We start from the raw sequence: 23,535 nt of genomic DNA, 5'->3' as shown, positions 1-23,535 counted from the left end.
CTCTTCTCCAAGCTGAAAAGTCCTAACCTCTTTAGTCTTTCCTCATACAGGTTTTCTGGGAATCTGTTCTGAATTATCTGGTGATGATGTTGGGGTGCTCACTCCCGAAGAAGGCTTTTTTAGCCTTGTTTGGTATTTGAGGATGAAGTAAGTTGCACGTATCAGAATTATTTTCTTTTTCTAAAAGGTATTAGTATAACCAGGAAATGGATTCAAAAGGATTCCCCAACATTCGATTTCTGGTTTGCAGAAATGTTGGAATTTTTTAATTTAGATAATCGTACTTGGATTCTCTCGAGGAAGAGCAGACGTGCTGTCTTCTTTAAAATTTGGGACCCTTTTATTAAACGACTCCCTGTTGCAATTCAAAGAAGTTATACAGTTGAAGTCTAAATGATCCTCTGCCACGATAGTAGCAAAGATAAGTTCAATATCTTGGTTTTTGATTGTAGCAGTTTACAAGTCGATGTACCAACTATGATATCAATAAGACTCTTGAAGGGGAGGGGAATGGGATGTTGAGATATGGGGGGTTAGGGAACGGGATACAGCGATGTTATTTGTCACTGATAGCTGTTTATGTTATTTCAAAGCTGTTTATTGTTAAAAATTAATAAAACATTTATAAAAAATAAAAAAAAGAACAGGTCTCCAGCCTGAGTAACTGGAATAATCCTGGACTGGCTGTGCCACTTCATTTGCCATTCTCGGAGATGCAGAAACTATTGATTTTTAAATCTTACAGAAGCAGGCAACAGATGAAGGGTGTGTCTTCTGATTTTTAGCAAAAGGAATTTTTACATTTCCCCTTGTTAAAGCTGTTCACAGATGCATGATGCAGTTTTTCAATAGATTATCCGTTTTGTTTACTACAGTGTTTTGCATTGATAAATTTAATCTTAAAAATATAATCTTTTTGTCATGGGAGTAAGCAGAGAGAAAATATCTCCTGTGCATAATTAGTCATGGGAGAGCATCGTACCTGAACTTACCTATGCATTAGAATATAAGATTTGCCATATTGGATCAGATCAAGGGTCCATTAAGCCCAGTAACCTGATACCAACAGTGTCCAATCCAAGTCATAAGAACCTGGCAAGTACCCAAACTAACTAGATCCCCTGCTGCTAATGCTGGCAACAAGTAGTGGCTATTTCCTATTGATTGATAGCATTTTATGGGCTTCGCCTCCAGGAACTTATCCAAAATCTTTTTAAACCCTGGGGGAGTGTAGGCAAAGAGTCTTCCACAGGCAATGTCACTGTGCTATAGTTACATTGTAGTATAATTTCGGCATACTTACACATCCTTTGTACAAGACAAACTCATACCCAATGCATGTTACAAATGGCCAAATATTACACATATACAATATAACAGTCATCATAAAACTATAAATACAAAATACATCAGTATAAAAAATACCTAATATGGTAAGGGGCCAATGTGCACTGTATAATCCACAGTTGGATGCAGATAGTATTGGTACCAACTAATCCCCTTATGCAGTAAGGGGATTAGTTAGTAAGGGGATTCACTGGAGGGAACTTTTTTTCCGGCCCCCCCTTCCCCTCCCTTCCCCTCCCTTCCCCTATCTAACCCACCCCCCATCCCTAACTAACTCCCCCCCCACCTTTGCTCCAAAAGTTACACCTACCCAAGGCAGGCGTAACTTGCGCGCGCTGGCCGGCTGCTGGCGCATCATGCCCCGGCACAGGCCGCTGTGCCGGAGCACTCGACACTGCCCCTGGACCGCTGCCACGCCCTGAACCGTGGCCACGCCCCCAGACCGCCCATTTTGGAAAGCCCCGGGACATACGTGCGTCCCGGGACTTGCGCTCACCACCGAGCCTATGCAAAATAGGCTCGGCGCACGCAGGGGTAGTTTTCGGGGGTTACGCGCATAACCCTTTGAAAATCTACCCCAGTGTGTCTAGGAAGCACATTTTAGTGATCAGAAATTAATGCCTGCCCGGAGCAGGCATTAACTGCTGAGCATTCCTAAAACTAGTACAGAAAAGCAGAAAAAAACTGCTTTTCTGTACTGCCTCCTACTTTATATCGTTGGGATATTAAGTAGGAGGAGCAGCTCTTTAAAAAAAAAAAAAAAAGTCCTGGCGGTCGGGTGCAGGAAGCGGACGCTCAGTTGACAAGCATCCATTTCCTGAACCCCTGGCACATCCACAGGTTAGGGAAACAGACGCTGATAAATTCAGCATCTATTTTCCGAACCTGACTGCCAGCACCAGAAGGAGTGTATAAATCAATATTAAAGTGTTGTGCACTTAATATTAATTTATTCACTCCTCCACATATTGCCCATTGGTCCTTTTCACTGACATTTGTCAGTGAAAGGACCAATCCCCTTTCAGAAGTCTGTCCTGAAAGGGGATTGGTCCTTTCACTTACATGTGACAGTGAATGAACCAATCGGCAATAGGTGAAGGAGTGAATAAATTAATATTAATGACCCGACACTTTAATATTGATTTATACACTCCTTCTGGTGCCGGTTGGGAGAATGGACGCTGGATTTGTCAGTGTCCATTTTCCTAACCTTTGCAAGTGCGCTGGTTAGGAAAACGGACGCTGATAAATTCAGCGTCCATTTTCTTACCCGGCGGACAGCTGCCAACAATGGACCTCTCTCCGGCACACGCTATCGAGGAGGCGCTAGGGGTGTGCAATCGCCCCTAGCGCCTCCTCGATAGCACGAGCCCTAATTTAAATATTGCATCGCACCCCCAGGAGAGGTGCCTTTTGCCTCATTGAGGTAACGTGTGGCTTTCCAGATCAGGACTCAAAGTGGATGGAGAAGGGTGAGAACACTGCAAGAGTTGCAGCTCTCCTCTTTAGCTGGCAACAAAGGCCAAAGTGCAAGTTAAAACATGATCATTTCAAGTGTCAAAATTATACTTAGGCCTACAGAATTTTATCTTTGTATTTTTTTTTAAATTTCACATCTCAGATCTTCATCATCACTAGAGTTGGAGGAGTGCTGTAATGGGGTAAGAGAAAAAGTGGAGGAAAAAGGAAGGCCTTAGTCTGATTTTGACAGCTATTATTTGGCTGCTTTTACTAGCGGTGTGGGTTTGCTTGATGCAATTGTTTTATTGTTACTTGATTTGACCATTCTGGACAGGCCTCACTTTGCACATTGATTTCAATCATAAGATGAGTAGCAACAATTTAAATAAAACAAATAAATAAACAAGCCATTTTCTTGATTCCTGGTTAAATGGGATCTGCATTTTTCTCTAAAAAAAACAGTGCATTTGTGATTCTTTACCTTTTAGTACATTTAAGTGTGTCTACTGTTTATCAGTTTGCAGTCTACCACAAGCAGAAGAAATTACTACTTTAATAGAACAGAGTCAAGTCTCCTTGGCTCAGTCAATACTAAATTTGAAAGCCATGTGGACTAGTTTATAGCGCTTTTCAACTCATTTAAAAATATGCTTGGGGACTGGTTCAATCTGTCCATCAGCATAATTTCCACAAAGATTAACCAATCAAGTCCAAACTTGAGTGGAGCGGAAGGTGGTGCATAGGCCTGGCGCCTACCCTATTGCAAGTATCCTCAGTCTAGTAAGGGTGAGGTTATTTTCAATAGTATCAAAGTTGATAAGCACTAGCTAATACGTACATAAGCATAGTTTTCGCCATCTTCCTTGTTTGCTTTACTGTGAAAATATATTTTAAAAATCCTTTTTTTTTGCGCTTGGGGAGTGAGTCTTCATTTGGAGGAAAGTATCACATATTGTGATTTTTCAACTCTTAATTGCAGCTCAATCAGAGCGTCGAGGTGCAGAGAGCTCGCCTGCGCGATGACATCAAAGAGTACAAGTTCCGGGAAGCCCGTCTGCTGCAAGACTACACCGAGCTGGAGGAGGAGAACATCTGCCTCCAGAAACAGGTGTCTGTCCTCAAACAAAACCAGGTGAGTGAGTGTTCAGCACAGCTAGTGCAGCTTCTCAGGAACAGCAGTCTGGAACGCCTACAGGAAAGGACAGTATATTTGTGTAAATAGTGCACATTGCTCATGTAGCGTGCAGTGCTACTTCTGGATATTTCCAGATGGTGATCTTCCAGACTATTTGAGATGAATTATATGTGGTATATGTCTGAGGTCAGTTTAGTTTTGATGTTCAGATGTCAAATTTTCATGTACCCAGTTGTGGAGGTATTGTCCTGTTTTTATAAAGCAAAGCAGTAACTCAACTATTAAGAAGACAAATTTCAAAGCCATTTTCTTGGGTCGGTGGGTGCACACCCAGATAAACTGGCCTGTCTGAAAATGTTCCTTCTCTGTCCGGCTTTCCTCTGTGTGTTTTTAGCCAGGTTACAAGGAGGTATTCCCATGAGCGTATTTAGCTGAGGGGAATAAAACAGAATGCATATATTATATTGTACCTTGTACATGCAGGCTTTACTGAGGATTTTCAAAGCAAACTTATGCGCCTAAGTTCACTTTGAAAATTTGCAGGTAAGCAGCCAGGTACATCCAGAGATTCACTTGCATAACGTTTGGGGTTTAATTTGTGGGAGAATGGAGTAGAGTGCCGTTCCGGCACTTCTTTTCAGGCTTAAGAAGCAGAGCAGCAGGGGGTGTTCTGCTCCAGGCAGCCTGCGTGGAAGAGAAGGAGAGAGGCCGAGCCTGAAGCACACAGAGAAGAGAAACCTCCACGCTGCTCTCTAATCCAGCCTCTCCCCTCTTGTTCCCCCTCCCCTCCACTTCTCCTGTGTTGCAGGGAATAGAAGGGGAAGGGGTGATATTGAAGCAGACACTGCAGAGCAAACAACAGACACAAAAAAAGCTTTGAGTTAGCACAAGTTTGAAAGTTGTGAGAGGTAATGCCAATTGTTAAGGCTCCAACCCTTCTCACAACTTTCAAACTTATGGTACTTCAACCCCTGTTTGTGTCCATTACCGAGGGCTTAATTTCTGGCAGAACAACCTAGAACAACATTCTGCCACCTTTTTTCTGGGCCTCGAGAAAGCGGAGCAGAGCCAGCAGTGTAAATCAGTTATGGCTCCCCTGAGGAAACAGAACAGACCCAGAGATTGCATGGATCACTTATGGCCGCCTGACCCTTGGAGGAACCAGAGCTGCTCACCCTGAGTCAAGGGCAGCCACATGGCTTTGATTTGGGATATGCATGTGAGAGAGAGAATGCACACCTAGCCCTGGTCCCGCCCCTTTGTATAGGTCAAACCTGGTGCCATCTCACCATTCCACTTCCTTTCTGTCTACAAATAAGCCCCGGAAAAGTTACACCTTCTCTTTGGAGGGCGTAGCTTGTGCATGTACACTTATGCACTTATGTTTTTAAAATAAAAAGTTTGCACATAAGTGCTGACTTTGCCCCAGCTTTGACCCCCCCCCCCCCCCCCCCCGAATATTTGTGTGTGAACAGGGTGATTTTGTACCAGCCATTTACGCGATTAAAACCAGGCTATACTACTACAAATGGAATTTATGGACTTTCTTAGTGGCACACGTAAAGCTGATAAATTGTACTGTGCTTGTTGGCAAACCTATTATGCGTTACTTCCAAAAGATTTACAAGCTGGTTTGATTGATACTGGTTATAAACATAACTGGTCTTAAATGGAGGTTCCTGTAAAGGGAGGGAGGAAATGTATGAATGTTGTGTGACTGGGGTATGACTGTTTATAACATAGAGATTTATGTCAATGTAATTGAACACGTAAGATGAATGATTTTTATAAGTTTCGTAATGTTGGCTTTGTTAGATACTATGGTTTATGTATTGTGTTTTTGATTTCTGTATTTGTAAGTTGTGTTTTATTTTTGTATTTATTTTAAAATTATAATAAAAATTATTTTGAAAAAAAAACAAAACAGGCTTTATGCCAGCTAATGATCCCCTTAATTCCACTAATTCTAGCTTCATATTATTGTAGGTTAATAATCTCCAGACTTCCAAACTGCATTAGTACTACAATATCATTTCCCTCCTTTGTCCACTACTCCTTTTTCTGTTAATGACGCCCTCCTGTTTAAATGTCTGGAGAGAATTTGTCTTTGATAGACCATTAACATGTTTCCATTGACTTTAAAAAACAAAAATGCTCTAACGTTCACAAGATAGTTTTAGGAGCATATTTTTGCTTATCACACTGATAGATATCATACTGTACCGCATGTGTATTGCTGCCATTTTGGGGGAATAGATGCACTGTACTATAGCCATTCAAAAGAAGAAAATTGGAGAATGAGGGAGTTCAAGAATTTTCCTTGTTCTGTATTAACGCTAATGCTCAGACTCCTATAACTTTACAGAGTTTCAACACTGACCATTTCTTAAACTGCAAGTGCCAGGAGCACAGAAAGAGCTGTAAGTGACAAAGACGTATCTGACAGTCCATCCCCAAACTTCTGCGAGGGAGGGCTGAGTGTTCAAAAGACAGTATGCCAGTTTGTTTAAAGTTCTGCTTTTGATAATTCCCCCAGGTGGAATTTGAAGGCCTCAAACATGAAATCAAAAGGCTTGAGGAAGAAACAGAATTTCTGAACAGCCAGCTGGAAGATGCCATCCGGTTGAAAGAGATTTCCGAGCGCCAACTTGAGGAGGCCCTGGAAACACTGAAGACGGAACGAGAGCAGAAGAATAGTCTGAGGAAAGAGCTTTCGCACTACATGAACATCAATGACTCCATGTACACCAACCATCTGAACTTCTCCTTGGATGGCCTGAAATTCAGCGATGAAACCACAGAGCCCAACAATGATGACATCATGAATGGCTTTGAGCAGAACTGCCTCAGCAAAATGAATAATGACAACAAGATGGCCACACCCAAGAAAGATGACATCTCTAGCCCAGCACCAAGCCTGGTCTCCGATCTTCTAAGTGAGCTAAATATATCGGAAATCCAGAAGCTGAAGCAACAGCTCATGCAGGTAAGGGAGGTTTTTTACTTTAATTTAATCCCTTCTTACTGTTTTCTTATATCTCATGGTAGATTTTAAGTGTCTTGAGAAATGGTGAGAATGTTTGGACTTGTCTTTATTTTGCGAAAGAAAGAGGGAGAAAGAAAACAAAGTATATCAATGGAGAAGATTGGCTCCATCTGGAAGGGAAAATGTTGTATAGACCAGTGGTTCTCAACCTTTTTCTATTGGGACACACCTGGCAGATAATGCTTACAAGCGTGACACACTGAACACTTGATTATCATGGGGCTAAATGTAAACATCTACTCTGCATCCACAGGAACTCACACCCGCCTGCCTCTTCCCCCCCCCCCCCCATGTCTACAAACAATGGATGCAGAGCAGAACTAGGATATTTCAAATACAACTTGCTATATAAAAAAGATATTTTGATTCTGGTGCTATCTCAGTAACAGAAACACAAGCTTCCTTACTACCAGGCGCATTATAAAATACAAACCCTGAAAAAAACCACTTAGCACATGTGTAGCAAGTCTTCCATATGATTGCAACACTAATTCCAAGAACTCAAACAGCAATAGCCCTTCCTTTGAAAAGACAGCAGTGCAGCACCAATGCATGTCCTATTGAGAATGAGAAAACGCAACAAAGAAGTTTGACACAAATCCCTACCCACTAATAAAATACCTCACCTCAGTCACACATACAGCTCCAACCACCAAATACAGAATAAAAGACCACAAGTTACAAATGTGGAGACAAAAACTAGAATGGAAACCTCAAAAAGCCACTCTGCGTGCAGTGCAGAACTGGAGAGCTAGAAACAGAAATACAAATCCTCCTACACTAAGCAAAGATAGAAGAAATGCACATTCCCAAAATTGACATATTATGGCTCTTGCACCCCTTCCATGCCTCCATCATCCTTCACTTTTCCCACTTACTCCCTTTCAATCATCCACTCACACTCATATTCCTGCCTAGCATTCCTGAACCTCCACATCCTCTTCCCTATGCTCCCTCTCTCCCTTGCTTGACTCTCCATACCCCTTCATCCCATCTCCCTGCCTGCCCAGTTAACCCAAATCCCTGTTCCCAGCCTTTCCTGCTCAGCAGCTCCCACACTCCCTCTCCATTCCACCTTCATCTTCCCAGCATCCCCATCCTCCTTTCCCCACCCTCCACAGGGTGAAGGGGTCATCAGCAGCATCACTCCCACACTCAGCAGGGGAAGATAAAGTTTGCGTCCCATCAGGCCCAGAACAGCAGGAGCTGGCAATGTCTCGCTCTGATCTGGGTGAAGGAGGAAACAGCCTCCCACTGGGCCAGAAAGAAGAGAAGAAAGTGAGAGTAGCCTCTCATCAGGCCCAATTTAAGAGGTCAACCAACTCCAACTCGGGCTGATAAGGAGGGAGCCATCTGCTGGCCCTGTGACACACCTCTCAGGACCTCGTGACACACTAGTGTGCCCCGATACACCAGTTGAGAACCACTGCTCTGGACAATATTATGCTTGCAAAACTGTGTAGAAAGCGCTGAAGAACATCTGGCTGAAAGTCCAAACTTTAAAGATTTTTGCAGACGGTCTTGCTTGCACGGATTTGTCTGGGGAATTCTTTCCTTCCAAAAACTGCAGGAAGTTAAATCCTTGGAAATGAGAGATGCACAGTTTTAAAAATTGTCCTGACTTTCAGCACCTCTTCTGTTGTTTGCTGAAAGCATAAATCTGGCCCTAAGACTAGAACAATTTTGGATTTTAGATTTAAATTGGAATTTAAAAACAAAATGCCAGCCGATACAAAGTAGTATTTTTGTGACATGAATGCATAAAGAGGACAATTTTCCCAAAGATTTTGTCTTGGTAACTAAGTAGTTGCCCAGGTAAAATCAGGGGTTGAAAATTGCCCCCTCCCCTCGCCGTTGGAGTAAAAGTTCCCTGCTGTAAGTGTTCTGGGAGATGGGGCAGGGAAACCATTTATGTGCGTACTTTCAAATTTTTACAGTATGCATGGAATCCCTTCTGTGCCTACTATTGCATGCAAAAACCCTGGACAATTTTCAAAAGCCAATTTATGCGCATAAAGCCAGGTTTTATATGTGTAAATGCTTTTGAAAATCAGGCCCATGGTGTAGACAGAAATGCCTAAAATTAAGCAGGCTGATATTTAAAAAAAAAAAAAAGCTGAGCTCCTAAGTTAAGTCCCTAACTTCAGTCGAACTGAGGGACCTAATTTATCAGCTGAAAATTCTTATAAATGTAAGATTCTAAAACTTAGGTGCTTATATGATTTAGGCTTCTAAGTTAGGGGCCTAGTTCTGAAAATCAGCACTAAGCCCCTAGTTTTGTTTTGCCACTCTAACTCCGTCCCCTGGAGCCTCCCACTTTTTAAGCTCCTAAATTTAGGTGCCTAGAAAAACTAGGATCCTAAATTGAGGGACTCTGCCCTTGTAAATTTTCAAAAGGCCCAATTTAGGAGCCTAACTCCAAACGTTAGGAGCCTGAACCCTTTGAAAATTTTCCCAAAGACTTATTATATGGTTTGGCATAGCCTGGGTAGGCTAGGGAAGTAAAGTTCAACAAACAAGTTACAGGTGATACCTTTTTCTTGGACTGACCTCATATACTTCTGACTACCTTTCAAGAGTTACACTTTCTTCATCCTGTCAGACTTAAATGAGCAGGTTAATGTGCAAATGTATAAGTAAATCCTAGCTTGCATTACAATGGTGGTTTCAAGTAAAAGGGAGTGAGAGGAGATAATGGTGGAAGAGAGGAAAATATTTTAACACAGTGGAGAAAAGAGCAGGACTGTGTCTGATAATGTAAGTTCTGTTGGGCCAACATAAGGATAAGCCAAATATGCTATAATACATGAGACACATAGGGCTGTTCATCAGATGTGACTGCACTGTAAACTTGTATGATCTGAAAAGCTCCTATATACTACCACATCTTAGGGTTATGCATATGTTGGCTCCATAAAAGATATCACAGCTTGCAAAGAATGCAGTTTTCTCTGGTATCAGTATGGCAGCTGAAGTCTGCATGGCACGGGAAAAGTGTTATGCGATAACCTGAATTCAGTTTTTCATTATCATTGGTGAGAAAAAAGCCAAACTTTTGTTTTCTGGAGAAATATAAACAGCAATTTTCAAAGCTCTGTACCTGGATGAACCCAGGTACATCTTGCTGAGAATTATCCTTCTCAAGCTGGTTAAACATATGCATGGGCTTCCACAGCATGTGTACATTTAACCAGGTTAAAAAGAGATGTTTTGAAAGTGAGGCTGTTTAAGTCATGGGAATAAAGAGTGTATGTGTGTACAGTTGCATTTTCAAATGTACACATACTATTTTGCCCCAATCATGTATTTATTTAGATTTTAATATTCTGTTTTTTGGCACTTCAAAGTATATTACATTCAGGTACTACAGGCATTTCCCTGTCACCAGAGGGCTTATAATCTAATTTTGTACCAGAGCCAACAGAGGGTAAAGTGACTTGCCCAAGGTCACAAGGAGCAGCAGTGGGATTTGAACACTGTTTTCCCTCTGTTGTAGCCCGCTACTCTAATCATTAGGCTACTCCTCCACTGCCCATACAATTGCAATAGAATTCATGTAAACCTTAAGATAGGAAATTTTCAGAGAAATTGTCCCTAATATTTAGTGATTGCATTAAAGTTATGATATTCCTAGATAGATAATAACAATTGGATATGTGCATTTCAGGTGGAACGGGAAAAGGTCAGTTTGTTGTCAACACTTCAGGAGTCCCAAAAACAGCTGGAGAACACCAAAGGAGCCCTATCTGAACAACATGAGAAAATAGGCCGCCTCACCGAGAATCTGAACGCCATGAAGAAACTCCAGGCCAGCAAGGAACGTCAGTCGGCCCTTGATAATGAGAAAGAACGTGACAGCCACGAGGACGGTGATTATTATGAGGTGGACATCAATGGGCCAGAGATCTTGGAATGCAAATACAAAGTGGCAGTGGCAGAAATCGGTGATCTGAAAGAAGAGCTTAAAGTTTTGAAGGCAAAGTACGAAGAATGTGAGTCTAAGTATGAAGAAGAGAAGAGTAGATATGAAACTGAAACCCAGGCACTGACGGAGAAGATCGCTTTACTGGAGAAATCTAGCCGGCACGATAGTGAACAAGTAGCCAGACTAGAAAAAGAGTTGAGAAAAGTAAGTGACGTGGCTGGAGAAACGCAGGGTAGCCTCAGTGTAGCTCAAGATGAACTCGTTACGTTCAGTGAGGAACTGGCCAACTTATACCACCATGTCTGCATGTGCAACAATGAAACCCCCAACAGAGTAATGCTTGATTACTACAAGGAGGGCAAAGGAGGACGCCATAGCCCAGAGGGAAAAGATCGAAAGTCTCCAATTTTACTTTCTAAAGGGCTGTTGACCATGGAAAATGGAAATGGTGATAGCATTGGCAGGTCTCCAGTGCCATCCCTTCCATCACCAGTGTCTGATCCTCGAAGGGAGCCTATGAATATTTACAATCTGATTGCTATCATTCGGGATCAGATCAAGCACCTGCAGGCTGCTGTTGATAGAACAACTGAGCTATCCAGACAGCAAGTTGCTAGTCAGGAGTTTGGGCCAGCGGTGGATAAGGACAAGGAAGCTCTCATGGAGGAAATCTTGAAGCTGAAGTCTCTGCTAAGCACCAAGAGAGAGCAAATAGCAACTCTGCGAACCGTCCTAAAGGCCAACAAACAGGTGAGCAAAGATTCCATGGCAAAACCACTAGGTATATCAACATTGCTTAAAAATAGCTAGTGGATTAAGCTGTAACCTTTTTATTGTGCCCTATCAGAAGTGCAGCAAAAGATTCATAATTTCAGGTCCTCCTTGGCCTATAATAGTAAATTTTATGGTGTAAGTGTGGTTGGTATTCACTGTGGATATTGTAGCTGTGTATCTGCCTCTTTGGTGGAAATACATATTCATTTTTTGTGTTAATGCTTTGGAAAAATGCATTATACAAATGGAAATAGCATTAATGTTGCCCACATCCAGATATTGTTCTGTCTGGGCAAAGCTTCACTCAATGCCATGGTGAGGAATAAGAAAGTTTGATTTGATGATATGTCACCTAACTAGAGCTGATAATTTAAATGCTTTCTCCGTTTTTTTTCTTCTGAATGTTTTATTTGCTACAGCCTTTAAATAATTTATACAAATCTTTGCAAAAGTGAAGGGAAAGCCAGAAATCAATTTATGGTACATGGCATTGGAACAGAAAGTTAACTGGGCAAATAAGATGGGCCTTACTGTCCTTAGCTACCATCACATGCTGTGTTTCTGTGTTTATAATAGTTGTCAACATTCTTTTGACATTGGGAATAACTTGTCAGGATTCAGAAGCTGCAATAATGAGATAATAATAATTTTCAGTAGCTTTTACCTCTAGAATCCAGCTGTTTGTGAGGGGATAGTAATGAATGTCTTAGTGCCATGCAAAATTAAGGTACTTCTAGGCTATCACCAACATATTATTGCACCATTGATTCTAATGGATATACCTTGAGTCTGATCCAGATGGAAATCTCAGAACATACATACATATGGAAACTCAGACAGCTTTCCAGTTCAGGGCATGTACTTGCAGAAAACACTCTGATCTGAACATAAAATTCATTTCCAACACCGAGTCTTTGGTTTACTATGATTTGAAGATGTATAAATCAAAAAGTATGCTGAAGATGAGGGCTCCATTAATTGCAGAGCACGTGAAGAAGGAAAGGTTTGATTGAATAATGCTTATGTTTCCTTTGCACATAAAAAGCCTCCTGGTCTGCTCGTTGTGATAGTAGTAACTGATACACATCTGTGTTCTCTCAACAGACTGCAGAAGTAGCTCTAGCCAACTTAAAGAGCAAGTATGAGAATGAGAAGGCAATGGTCACAGAGACCATGATGAAGTTGCGCAATGAACTGAAAGCTTTGAAAGAAGATGCTGCTACCTTCTCTTCACTCAGAGCCATGTTTGCTACAAGGTAGGTGCCATCTCTGCTCCACTTGCATGTACTGTTTTGTGCCCTTAGAGAATATGGTAAAACAACACCCAGGGATATAATAAAATAATTCTCTATTCATCTCAATACTACTTATACACTGTGGGGCGGATTTTAAAAGCCCTGCTCGCGTAAATCCGCCCGGATTTACGCGAGCAGGGCCTTGTGCGCCGGCGCGCCTAATTTCCATAGGCCTGCCGGCGCACGCAGAGGCCCGGGACTCGCGTAAGTCCCGGGGTTTTTTGTCGGGGGCGTGTCGGGGGCGTGTCGGGGGTGGGGCCGATCGACATGGCGTTTCGGGGGCGGGCCTGGGGGCGTGGTTTCGGCCCGGGGCAGTCCGGGGGCGTGGCCGCGCCCTCTGGAACCGCCCCCGGGTTGCGTCTCGGCGCGCCAGCGGCCCGCTGGTGCGCGTGGATTTACTTCTCCCTCCGGGAGGCGTAAATCCGTGGACAAAGGTGGGGGGGGTTTAGATAGGGCCGGGGGGGTGGGTTAGGTAGAGGAAGGGAGGGGAAGGTGAGGGGAGGGCGAAAGAGATTGCCCTCCGAGGCCGCTCCGAACCGCTCCGATTTCGGAGCAGCCTCGGAGGGAACGGAGGCAGGCAGCGGGGCTCGGCGCGCGCCGGCTACCCAAATCGGCAGCCTTGCGCGCGCCGATCCAGGATTTTATAAGATACGCGTGGCTACGCGCGTATCTTATAAAATCCAGCGTACTTTTGTTTGCGCCTGGTGCGCTAACAAAAGTACGCGAACGCGCATTTTTTAAAAATCTACCCCAATGAGAATACTATTCATATACAAAACATATCAGTGTTTTGAACTGATATATCCAGACAAGTGTGTCGGAAAGATATACATTCTTCATCGTTATAAGAGATTGAGACAAATTGAAATATATAATAGTATTTCACATATAAAGATCACATTCACGATCATAACGTTTTATTGGTGTTAATGATTTTATGGTGGTATGATTGTGTGAGTGGATGTTATGATTAGATAGTTTTTAATTGTTTAGGATGTTCTGCTGTTGGATATATTAATAAAGTTTATACACATTGTGTATTCAAAACATTTCAATATTGTATGTACAATTTATTTTCTGTATATGAATAGTATTCTCTTTGTAGCTTAGAGAATATGGTTCAGGGTAGCCATGCACCTTATTCACTGACACCAAAGGAAGAATCAACAGTATTTTTGGAATGAAAGCTCAGTATACACTGTCAATAAAAGCTTTAAAAAAAACTTTTAGGTGGAAAAGGGAGTGAAGGCTTTGAATACCTGTTTAATGCAGCAAATAGTCTCCCACGAAGAGAGGGAAATACAGTACCAGAAAAAATCTGGTTATGGCAGTTGAGAACATTTCAAGATATTTCAGTAAATTCAGTTCTTTGGTAGAGTGGGTTTGGTAGGAGAAGTCCAACTCCCCAGTAATAATAGAGGATAGTAGCATGATGTCCATGCATGTAACATGTGTCTCTTCCATCAAATTCATGCCTCCTAAAGAGAACATTATGGACACTACTGGACTGGATCATGATGGGAGGGGGTGAGGGAGGAACCTCTTGATTTTGAGGGCTAGAAAACTTGAGTCAGATGTAAGAATGAACATACATAAAGGAAATTTCACTGTAATTGAACCAGAAAAACTCTTAATAAAACGCTATATTGGAGGGGTAGGTCTTTCCCAACTATTTTTCTCCTCTAGCTCTCCCTCCCAGGAAGATAGTGTGGTTGATCCTGGTCCTTCTGAATGGGCAAGGCCTGGAAGGGGAGGTCTCGTCTGAAACTGAACCCTTGTGTTGCTTCTTAGGCAGCAAGGATAGTCTGTTCAAGACCAATAACCTTCTCTCCCTCATCCCTGGCCCTCCAATCCATCGTGGCACTCCTGCATTCACAAAAATACTTCATAAGATGATATACCATAGGCAGAGCCAGGAGAAACCTGAAAAGTTGTCGTATTGACTTGCAGTGGACTGGAACCATGCTGATAGGACACCTTTGAGCTAGGTATTGCTATGTATAATATGCTTCCTCTCTTCCTTGATCTACCGAGAAGCACTGTTTTAAGAAGTCGAGGGGGACACAGAATGGGACTGGGGCTGTAATGACTGAGCTAAAGGAAGTTGGGAGGGGAGCAAATCCCTAGGTAGATGTGAATGAAGGCTCCTGGTAGCAGAGCCCAGCCCTGGTTCAGATTGAAATGGAAACTCAAAGTAGCAGGAGGAATCTACCAGGTGATAAAAAAAAACAGAAGAAGAAAAGCTGTTAGATACTCTAACTAGTTGCCTGCATTTATCAAATGGCAGCCTGGTAACAAGGCATGTGATTGGCCAGAGTCAGTTCCTATAACCGACTATACTTTTTTCCTGTCTCCTTTGCAGGATTCTTATTTTGTTTACTTTTGCCTTGGCTTATGTGAAATGAAGTGGGCTAACGAGGCCAGGGAAGGAGGGCCCATTCCAAGGCAGACCTCTGCAGCTTGGGCTAACAAAGGTCTTCTCCACTGCACCGCCGCCAAAGGGAGATTTTAGAGTCTTTCCGCTACAGTAGTTTGCTGGCTATTCAGTTACCAAACATGCCTGTTAAGGCAGAATTTTTGGTAGATGCGTGACTGGGGCTTGTGCCAGAGGCAGGAGCGAGGGAACCTGCAGAGGTACTGCTGTGGGAGAGTGGGAAAGGCCAACTGCAAACTGCCAAGCGACAGGAAGACGCCAGTCCCATGAGACCATGAGGTGCAGTGCATGAGCAGCAGTGTTAGAAGAAAGGGATTATGGGATATGCAGAATGCCAAAGGAGGCTCAGAACTGTCCGAGCGAATCACTGCAGGTCAGAAAACCCATCTGCACAGATAATTAGAAGCCCCCAGGGCAAATCTGTTCACTTTCTACCTCAACTCTGTTTCATAATCTGTAAATTTTACTTCCAAATTCCTACTCATTATGGGATAATACTGTTTTACAAATGAATTAGTTGCTCCATTAACCTTGCTTACTGATTTCTTGGCAGATAATTACTTATGCACGTTTATTGTTTTATGACTATTGAAGCCTAAAATAAATAGTTTGAGACAGAGTGAAAAATTAAGCTGGATTAGTTGTAGGAAGACCGTGAGTTCCTGGTGCTTGAGGGCAATTCAGATAATAAACAGGTGGTGCGGTTTGGGGCGCACAATTAGAAAAAAAAGCAGCTTGGTTTCCATAAAGTAGATTAACTGTGCTAAATTACATAAAGTACTGGGATTTCAGGACAATGCAGATTGGGAGGGAAATTATGAATAAATTATTTCAGTAATCGCTTTTTCTTTATGGGGCTGTATACAGAAATAAAGAAAATAATTAATTTTTCTTGCATAAATCCAAATTTTTTATCCTAAATTGGGGGAGGGGGGATCTTAAATTAGAAAAGTGATGGCATATAGGAAGAATACCAAAGAGCCATGAAGAAATGCTCACACCTAGCGTGCATGCTAGTGATGTATCGAGGTGAAAACCTGTGCTAAATTGGGGATGCACTTGTACGCTAAAAACTAGCACACACGAGGCAGCATCTGGGTGCAAGAACTCCCACATGTGCTCAGTAAGATAAAAGCACATGCTGCTTCGTAAGCCCTTCAGTCTCTTTCAGACCATAGCGAGGCAGTTGATTCTCCAGGGAGACGGACGGGTATTAAGTATAGCTGATTCATCCTGCTACGATGGAAAACCCTGTTTAAAGGTAAGCAAACTTGCTTTCTCTATTGACAAATGAGCATGAATCAGCCAGAATGTGTGGGGAAGTCCCAAACTGAGGTTTGCATTGTGGAGCAACTACTGTAACATTCAACGCAGACTCCAGCAGTGGAGAGTAAGTAGACTGCTTATCCAAAGTTATTGTTTCTTCCAGATATGTTGTCCAGATCCTAGTGGGATCCTTCATTACCATCATCCCATCCATAATTTTTATGTATGTGTGTGCTAATTTGTAGCATGTGCCCAATTTAGCACAGGGTTTCACTCTCGATATACATTATTAGTGATTAGATTTCCCCTCTCCCCATTTGGGATAAAAGAGCTTTAAGAGACGGGCCTGTGTCAGCGCTGTTGGATGATGCCATCCATGGTACAGAGAAGGGCGACCAAAATGATAAGGGGAATGGAACAGCTCCCCTATGAGGAAAGGCTGAAGAGGTTAGAACTTTTCAGCTTGGAGAAGAGACGGCTGAGGGGGGATATGATAGAGGTGTTTAAAACCATGAGAGTTCTAGAACGGGTAGATGTGAATCGGTTATTTACTCTTTCGGATAATAGAAAGACTAGGGGGCACTCCATGAAGTTAGCATGTGGCACATTTAAAACTAATCGGAGAAAGTTCTTCTTCACTCAACGCAAAATTAAACTCTGGAATTTGTTGCCAGAGGACGTGGTTAGTTCAGTTAGTATAGCTGTGTTTAAGAAAGGATTGGATAAGTTCTTGGAGGAGAAGTCCATTACCCACTATTAATTAAGTTGACTTAGAAAATAGCACTGCTATTACTAGCAACGGTAACATGGAATAGACTTAATTTTTGGGTACTTGCCAGGTTCTTATGGCCTGGATTGGCCACTGTTGGAAACAGGATGCTGGGCTTGATGGACCCTTGGTCTGACCCAGTATGGCATGTTCTTATGTTCTTATGCGTTATGGCTGCAAGGCTGCAACGTGAACTTCTCACCACATATTCACATCTCTTTACTATCTGGATAGGGATGGCCGACGCAATAGTAGATTCAGCCAGTCTGTCCTTCAGAACCCGTTTGAGATATAGAACCCAGCTCGCTCACCCTAGGGCTTGTTGTTTGGGTTTAGGCTGTCTCCCCAGCACTGTTGTTGTGCGCGTTGGCACCTGGTTGGATGTCTGTTGGTCCCCATTGTGTGTTGGGGAGCAGCCTGTAGCTAGGGATTCACCCATGTGTGAGGGCTACCATCCTGCTTGTCCTTGGAGAAAGCAGAGTTGCTTACCTGTAACAGGTGTTCTCCGAGGACAGCAGGATGTTAGTCCTCATGAAACCCGCCCACCACCCCGCAGAGTTGGATTTCTCCTATTTTTTATTTTAATTGTAATTCTATGTTACAAGACTGGAGAGGGATCCTAAGTGGACGCGTGGTATAGAGGGCATACTGGGCATACTTATATGCCTAGTCAAAGTTCTAGAAAGTTTGACGTACGTTTTCCGCATCGGGACTCCATCTGATGATGTTACCCATGTGTGAGGACTAATATCTTGCTGTCCTCGGAGAACACCTGTTACAGGTAAGCAATTCTGCTTTTCCTCAGAGAAATGCTATCTAATAATTCTCAGTGTAACATTGCAGAAAGTAAGAACTCTTTTAAATCATTGCTTTCAGATATGGCAGTAACCTGAGCAGCTGGTCCTGCATTAGCCCTGTTATTTCTCTGGAACCCATCCCAAGCTGTCTTCCTCTCTTGTTCTCTACCAGGTTATTCCATACATAAACCAATAGCAGCTCTCCCCCCATCCCCACCACATCCTGTCCCTCAAAGTCCACTGGTGCTTCCTAATGTGGACTTCAAACCATGATTCAAAGAGAAAGTCTGTGCCCACTTTTTCTTGCAAACTTACTGTGTGAACAAAGTACACATGAATCATTTGCTTTTGCTTTCTGGTGCACATAGACCGGAAAATGCAGTCCATACGTTTTAATTCTTGTAACCTGCGGCACTTCTAGCCCTATTGAAAGAGGGAAATTTTAAACGGCCAGTTTACACCTCAGAAATGGCTTTGAAAATTGCCTTCTACATCCGTCCTAAGCATGTTTAAACACCACCGCCTCCACTGCCAAGCCATGCCTACAGCCTCGTGCTTTTTGGTTCCCAGAAGTGCCATACTTAACCCAGCAACTAGCTTCCCTCTCACCGCCAAGCCTGGTAATAATTCAAATAGCCACCAAAAATGGATGAGTCTGTTGATATTAGAGTTGTTGATATTAGAGTTGTAACCATGGCTGCAATGTGCAGGTTATCCCAGCATGTGGGGTGCCTCAGCGTCTCCCTCCTTCCACATTCTGGAAGCCCCCTGACACCTTTCCAGCAGCATTTGGGTGTGTGGGGGGAGGGGGGGGGAATGGAAGCCTGATGAATCTCAGAGGAGGAGAAAGAAGGAGCAGGCTGCTACATTTATCAGAATAAATTCAAAGACCTGAAGTTTGGGTCGGTTTTCTTGAAGGACCAAGGAAACCTGGTTGAATGAATTCCCCCTAATGTCATGCTCGCTGCAAACATGGCTGTTTTGCAGTGTGTAGGAAGAACTGTGGCTTTAATGGAGCCTAAAACCTCCCCCGGGAATATTTTATAAAACCTTCTGTCCTCAGTCTGATTCTCAGCAGAGGTAGAAGGTTTGTTTAATAAGAAGGTCTCTCCAGTGATTTATGTGCCTAGTTCCAATAGACGTTTTAGGTTATCACTGTTGTTTTTTAAGGTCAGAATCATTATATGAAATCTAATGCTCTGGTGTTTCTAAAAAAATTTTAAAAACATCTACTGAGGAGCAGACTGAAAACCCCTCCTGAGCTGTTCAGGTCTTGTTCTATAAAGAGTTAGCTGTAAGAGACAGAATGAAGAAAAGTCCCTTTTTATGAATAAGACCCTTTTCCCAAACCTTTGCAAAACAGTCTCAACATCCCAAGACTGAAATGATGACCTTTCATGGCTGCACTTTTGGAGAGAGAATTACAAGTAAACAAAGGTGGCGAGAATAGGGGGGGGGAGGTGATGTCTTGGGCCAAGCTGTGTGTGCCCAGACGCCAGCCTTCTTTTGAAGCCTTAATAAACAAGAGCTGTTGGGTGGCAAATTAAAGGAATCATTCCGTTTGCAAACCGCATTTAGGTTCTCAAGCAGTTGGCTGAGCCCTGCACTATTTTCAGCCGCTTGAACACTTATTTTATTCCTACGCATAAGCACCGCAAGCCTGCCCCAGTTTGGCTCTCTTCTTCCCTTTTCCGTTACCTCCCACCAACTGCCCTTCTCCTTTCTCCCGCACTCTGAGACGTGAGTCAGGCATAGTGGGAATCCGTGGCTGCAGGTACAAAATACCATGAACATGTACACTGCACTCGCTTCCTCAGGTTCAACCTTACATATATATCTACATATGTATGCATTTTTTTGCTCCACTAGTTTTCTCCTCCTTTGGGTTTCCAACTCTTTCAGAACCAGGCCTGAATCTAGTGCCATAAGCCTTAATTTGCATCTACCCGAGGATTTTTTCCCTCTCTTTTATATCCCCTCCTAACTTACATTGCAGCAGTGGGGATCATGCACCAACGCTGCTACTGAAACCCTGCTGGCACTGGGACCTATATCTAGCCACTAGATGTCGCTCTTACATGATAACTGGTACTCCCTACTCCTAGGGGCCGTGAACACTGCCTCTGCAGCACCCTCAGCTGGCCCAGGTAGTGGAAAACTTAACCTGGGAATCAAATTCTGCCACTAGACTGGCCCTGAGCTTACATATTTCCATTGTAAATGCATTTTTATCTACATAGAAACGTGTTTTGAACATAGAAACGCATCTTACCTCCCCTCTCCTCCCAGTATGTGGGGAAAGCGCGCGTGCTGTATCAGAGCATTAAAAAATGGGTGAGTTAGGTGGGGGGATTGAAAATATGCATGGAAATTTCATTTCCAAACCTCCACATCAGCTTTCTCGTACAGATTTTACACCTGCTTCCATGTAGATGCAATATAGTTGAGTACAAATGTGCTCACGTTGTGCCTGCTGGCTACATTTCCATGAGTTGTTTCCTTTTCCAAAAGAACTTGCAATCCCATGGTTAACGCTCACCGCCATTTCTAGTTGACTTGAAATAGGGCTTTATGGATTTGCTTCTTCAGTCAACATCTGCCCTAATGTCATGCCAAAGCAAGGGTAGTCCAGAGGAAGATGAGAGCTAAGTCTGCAGCAAGAAAAAAAATTCCTTTCTGACCCTGTAGAGGATCATTTTCAAAAGAATGTATGCGCATAAATCTTGGCTTTTGAAAACCATCCGGGAAGTTATGCGAGGAAAAGTATGGATGTAACTTTAACATGTGTATTTTCCCCCATGTTCATCATAGGTGTTCCAGGGGACAGAGCTGGAGTGAGAAAAGTAGTTTTGCATAAATGTATATGTATGCAGAAGATTACACCTGCTCGGGAAAAGTTCTAACTTTCTCTGCGTTTGTTCATGCATAGGAGTTTTCAAATTAAAACAGTGAAAACAAAAACAATTGCTAAAATGCAACCAAAGATGATAAATGCATAAAAATTCAAAAACTAAAAAACATTAACATGCTGCTGTGAGACCATAAGTCATCTTCAGATAGATAGAGATTCTAAAAGACTAAATAATAAATATGAATAACAAGACCTATTTTTAAAAGTGATGTTTTAAAACTCTTCAAAGAATAACTGGACGCCCCAGTGAGACCTTAAGTACCTTAAAAGCACTGTTTTAAAAGCTCTTCCGTAAATAACTATTCACCTTTGTGAGCCCTGTGAGACCATTGGGTGCTTAGGAATATGTCTGTTTTGAAAATTCAGCCTAGTCCGAGGCTACGTTTTTACAGGTACTTTCCCCTCCTCCTCCTCCCCTTCCTCTTCCTGTTTTGAAAGGAAAACAGCTGACAAAACAAAGCTATATGAAATGACATCATTAGAAATGTGTTCTTTAAAAAAAAAATGCAAAAAAGTTGAGTGTCATACTGTGCATTAGACATGTAGCCCTGAGACATGTGCGCACTCACAAAAGCGCTCCCCACGTAGGGGAACAATATCAGAGAACACACTGCTGGCAGAGCTGGACAGCCCTCCTACCTCCATTATCTGCTCCGAGCTTCCTTTTCCTTCCTATGTAACGAACCTGAAGATTGTTTAACATTGAGAACATTTCTGGTGAAAAGAAGTAGTGACAGAGACAGAATACATTCTGGCACTCACTGAATAATCAGCAGGCTCCAGGAAGGAGTCCAGAGAGATTTTATTAAATTGTATAGAGACTTCTTGAGCTGCAGGGGTGTAAGTGAAGCGTATTCAGGTCTTTGAGGAAAGACCACAGGAATGATCCCGTTAATTTATTTCCTGGCATGAAAGACAAAATGTGAATTCCTACATACGTTTAATAACATACTACTGTGTAGTACATATAGGGAGTGATTTCCAAAAGAATGTGTGTGTGTAAGACCCAGGAGGAGTAATTTTCTGCTCATAAATCAGCTTTGAAAATTCAGGGTAAATTATGTGAATACAAAACTGTTACGGCTGTGGCTGCTGTGCAACCGCCTCACCACCAGGGGTCCCTCTAGAGCTGGCTTTCCTGACAGGCCCAGTCCATCTCCTCTGTCCACTCTATGCTCTGGGTGTGCCCTTATAACCCTGCCTGACAGTTGCCTCGGTGCTTCGGCATCGAGCTCACCTGGGCTCCCTGCTCTAGCCTGCCTTGCGTGGCCTTCGGGCCTTCTACCTTGTCTTGCCCTGCCTTCGGGCCTTTCCTTGCCTTGCGTGGCCTTCGGGCCTTTCCTTGCCTTGCCTTGCGTGGCCTTCGGGCCTTGCCTTGCCTTGCGTGGCCTTCGGGCCTTTCCTTGCCTTGCCTTGCGCGGCCTTCGGGCCTTCTGTCTTGCCTTGCCTTGTGTGGCCTTCGGGCCTTCTGTCTTGCCTTGCCTTGCGCGGCCTTCGGGCCTTCTGTCTTGCCTTGCCTTGTGTGGCCTTCGGGCCTTCTGTCTTGCCTTGCCTTGCGCGGCCTTTGGGCCATCTGTCTTGCCTTGCCTTGCGCGGCCTCCGGGCCTTCTGTCTTGCCTTGCCTTGTGTGGCCTTTGGGCCTTCTGTCTTGCCTTGCGCGGCCTTCGGGCCTTCTGTCTTGCCTTGCCTTGCGCGGCCTTCGGGCCTTCTGTCTTGCCTTGCCTTGCGCGGCCTTCGGGCCTTCTGTCTTGCCTTGCCTTGCGCGGCCTTTGGGCCTTCTGTCTTGCCTTGCCTTGCGCGGCCTTTGGGCCTTCTGTCTTGCCTTGCCTTGCGCGGCCTTTGGGCCTTCTGTCTTGCCTTGCCTTGCGCGGCCTCCGGGCCTTCTGTCTTGCCTTGCCTTGCGCGGCCTTCGGGCCTTCTACCTTGTCTTGTCTAGCCTAGTCTTGGTGGCCTTCGGGCCTTCGGTCTTGCCTTTCCTTGCCTTGCCTTGTGCGGCCTTTGGGCCTTCTTCCTTGATTTCCTTACCTGGCCTACGGGCCTTCTGGGTGTGTGTGGCCTACGGGCCTTCTGACCTGTCTTGCTCCGCTTATGGTGTGTGGCCTACGGGCCTTCTGTGTGTGTGTGGCCTACGGGCCTTCTGACCTGCCTTGCTCCGCTTATGGTGTGTGGCCTACGGGCCTTCTGTGTGTGTGTGTGGCCTACGGGCCTTCTGACCTGCCTTGCTCCGCTTATGGTGTGTGGCCTACGGGCCTTCTGTGTGTGTGTGGCCTACGGGCCTTCTGACCTGCCTTGCCCCGCTATTGGTGTGTGGCCTACGGGCCTTCTGTCTGTGTGTGTGTGGCCTACGGGCCTTCTGACCTGCCTTGCCCTGCTTA

At 43.7% G+C, this 23,535-nt stretch overlaps 1 protein-coding gene across 1 annotated transcript in view; it reads left to right on the top strand.

Annotated features, from left to right (window-relative positions):
• The window catches only part of BICD2 (BICD cargo adaptor 2), a 223,436-nt gene that overhangs the window by 164,424 nt on the left and 35,477 nt on the right, over nt 1-23,535 (top strand). Inside the window, 4 exon segments of the mRNA XM_029600869.1 lie at nt 3,788-3,940; nt 6,480-6,929; nt 10,657-11,664; nt 12,793-12,944. Coding sequence (XP_029456729.1) covers nt 3,788-3,940; nt 6,480-6,929; nt 10,657-11,664; nt 12,793-12,944 — 1,763 coding nt within the window.

Source organism: Rhinatrema bivittatum, chromosome 4 (genome assembly GCF_901001135.1).
Source record: "Rhinatrema bivittatum chromosome 4, aRhiBiv1.1, whole genome shotgun sequence".
Lineage (NCBI taxonomy): Eukaryota > Metazoa > Chordata > Amphibia > Gymnophiona > Rhinatrematidae > Rhinatrema > Rhinatrema bivittatum.
The sequence above is the reverse complement of the archived record's forward strand: the minus strand, read 5'-3'. Positions and strand labels throughout refer to the sequence as shown.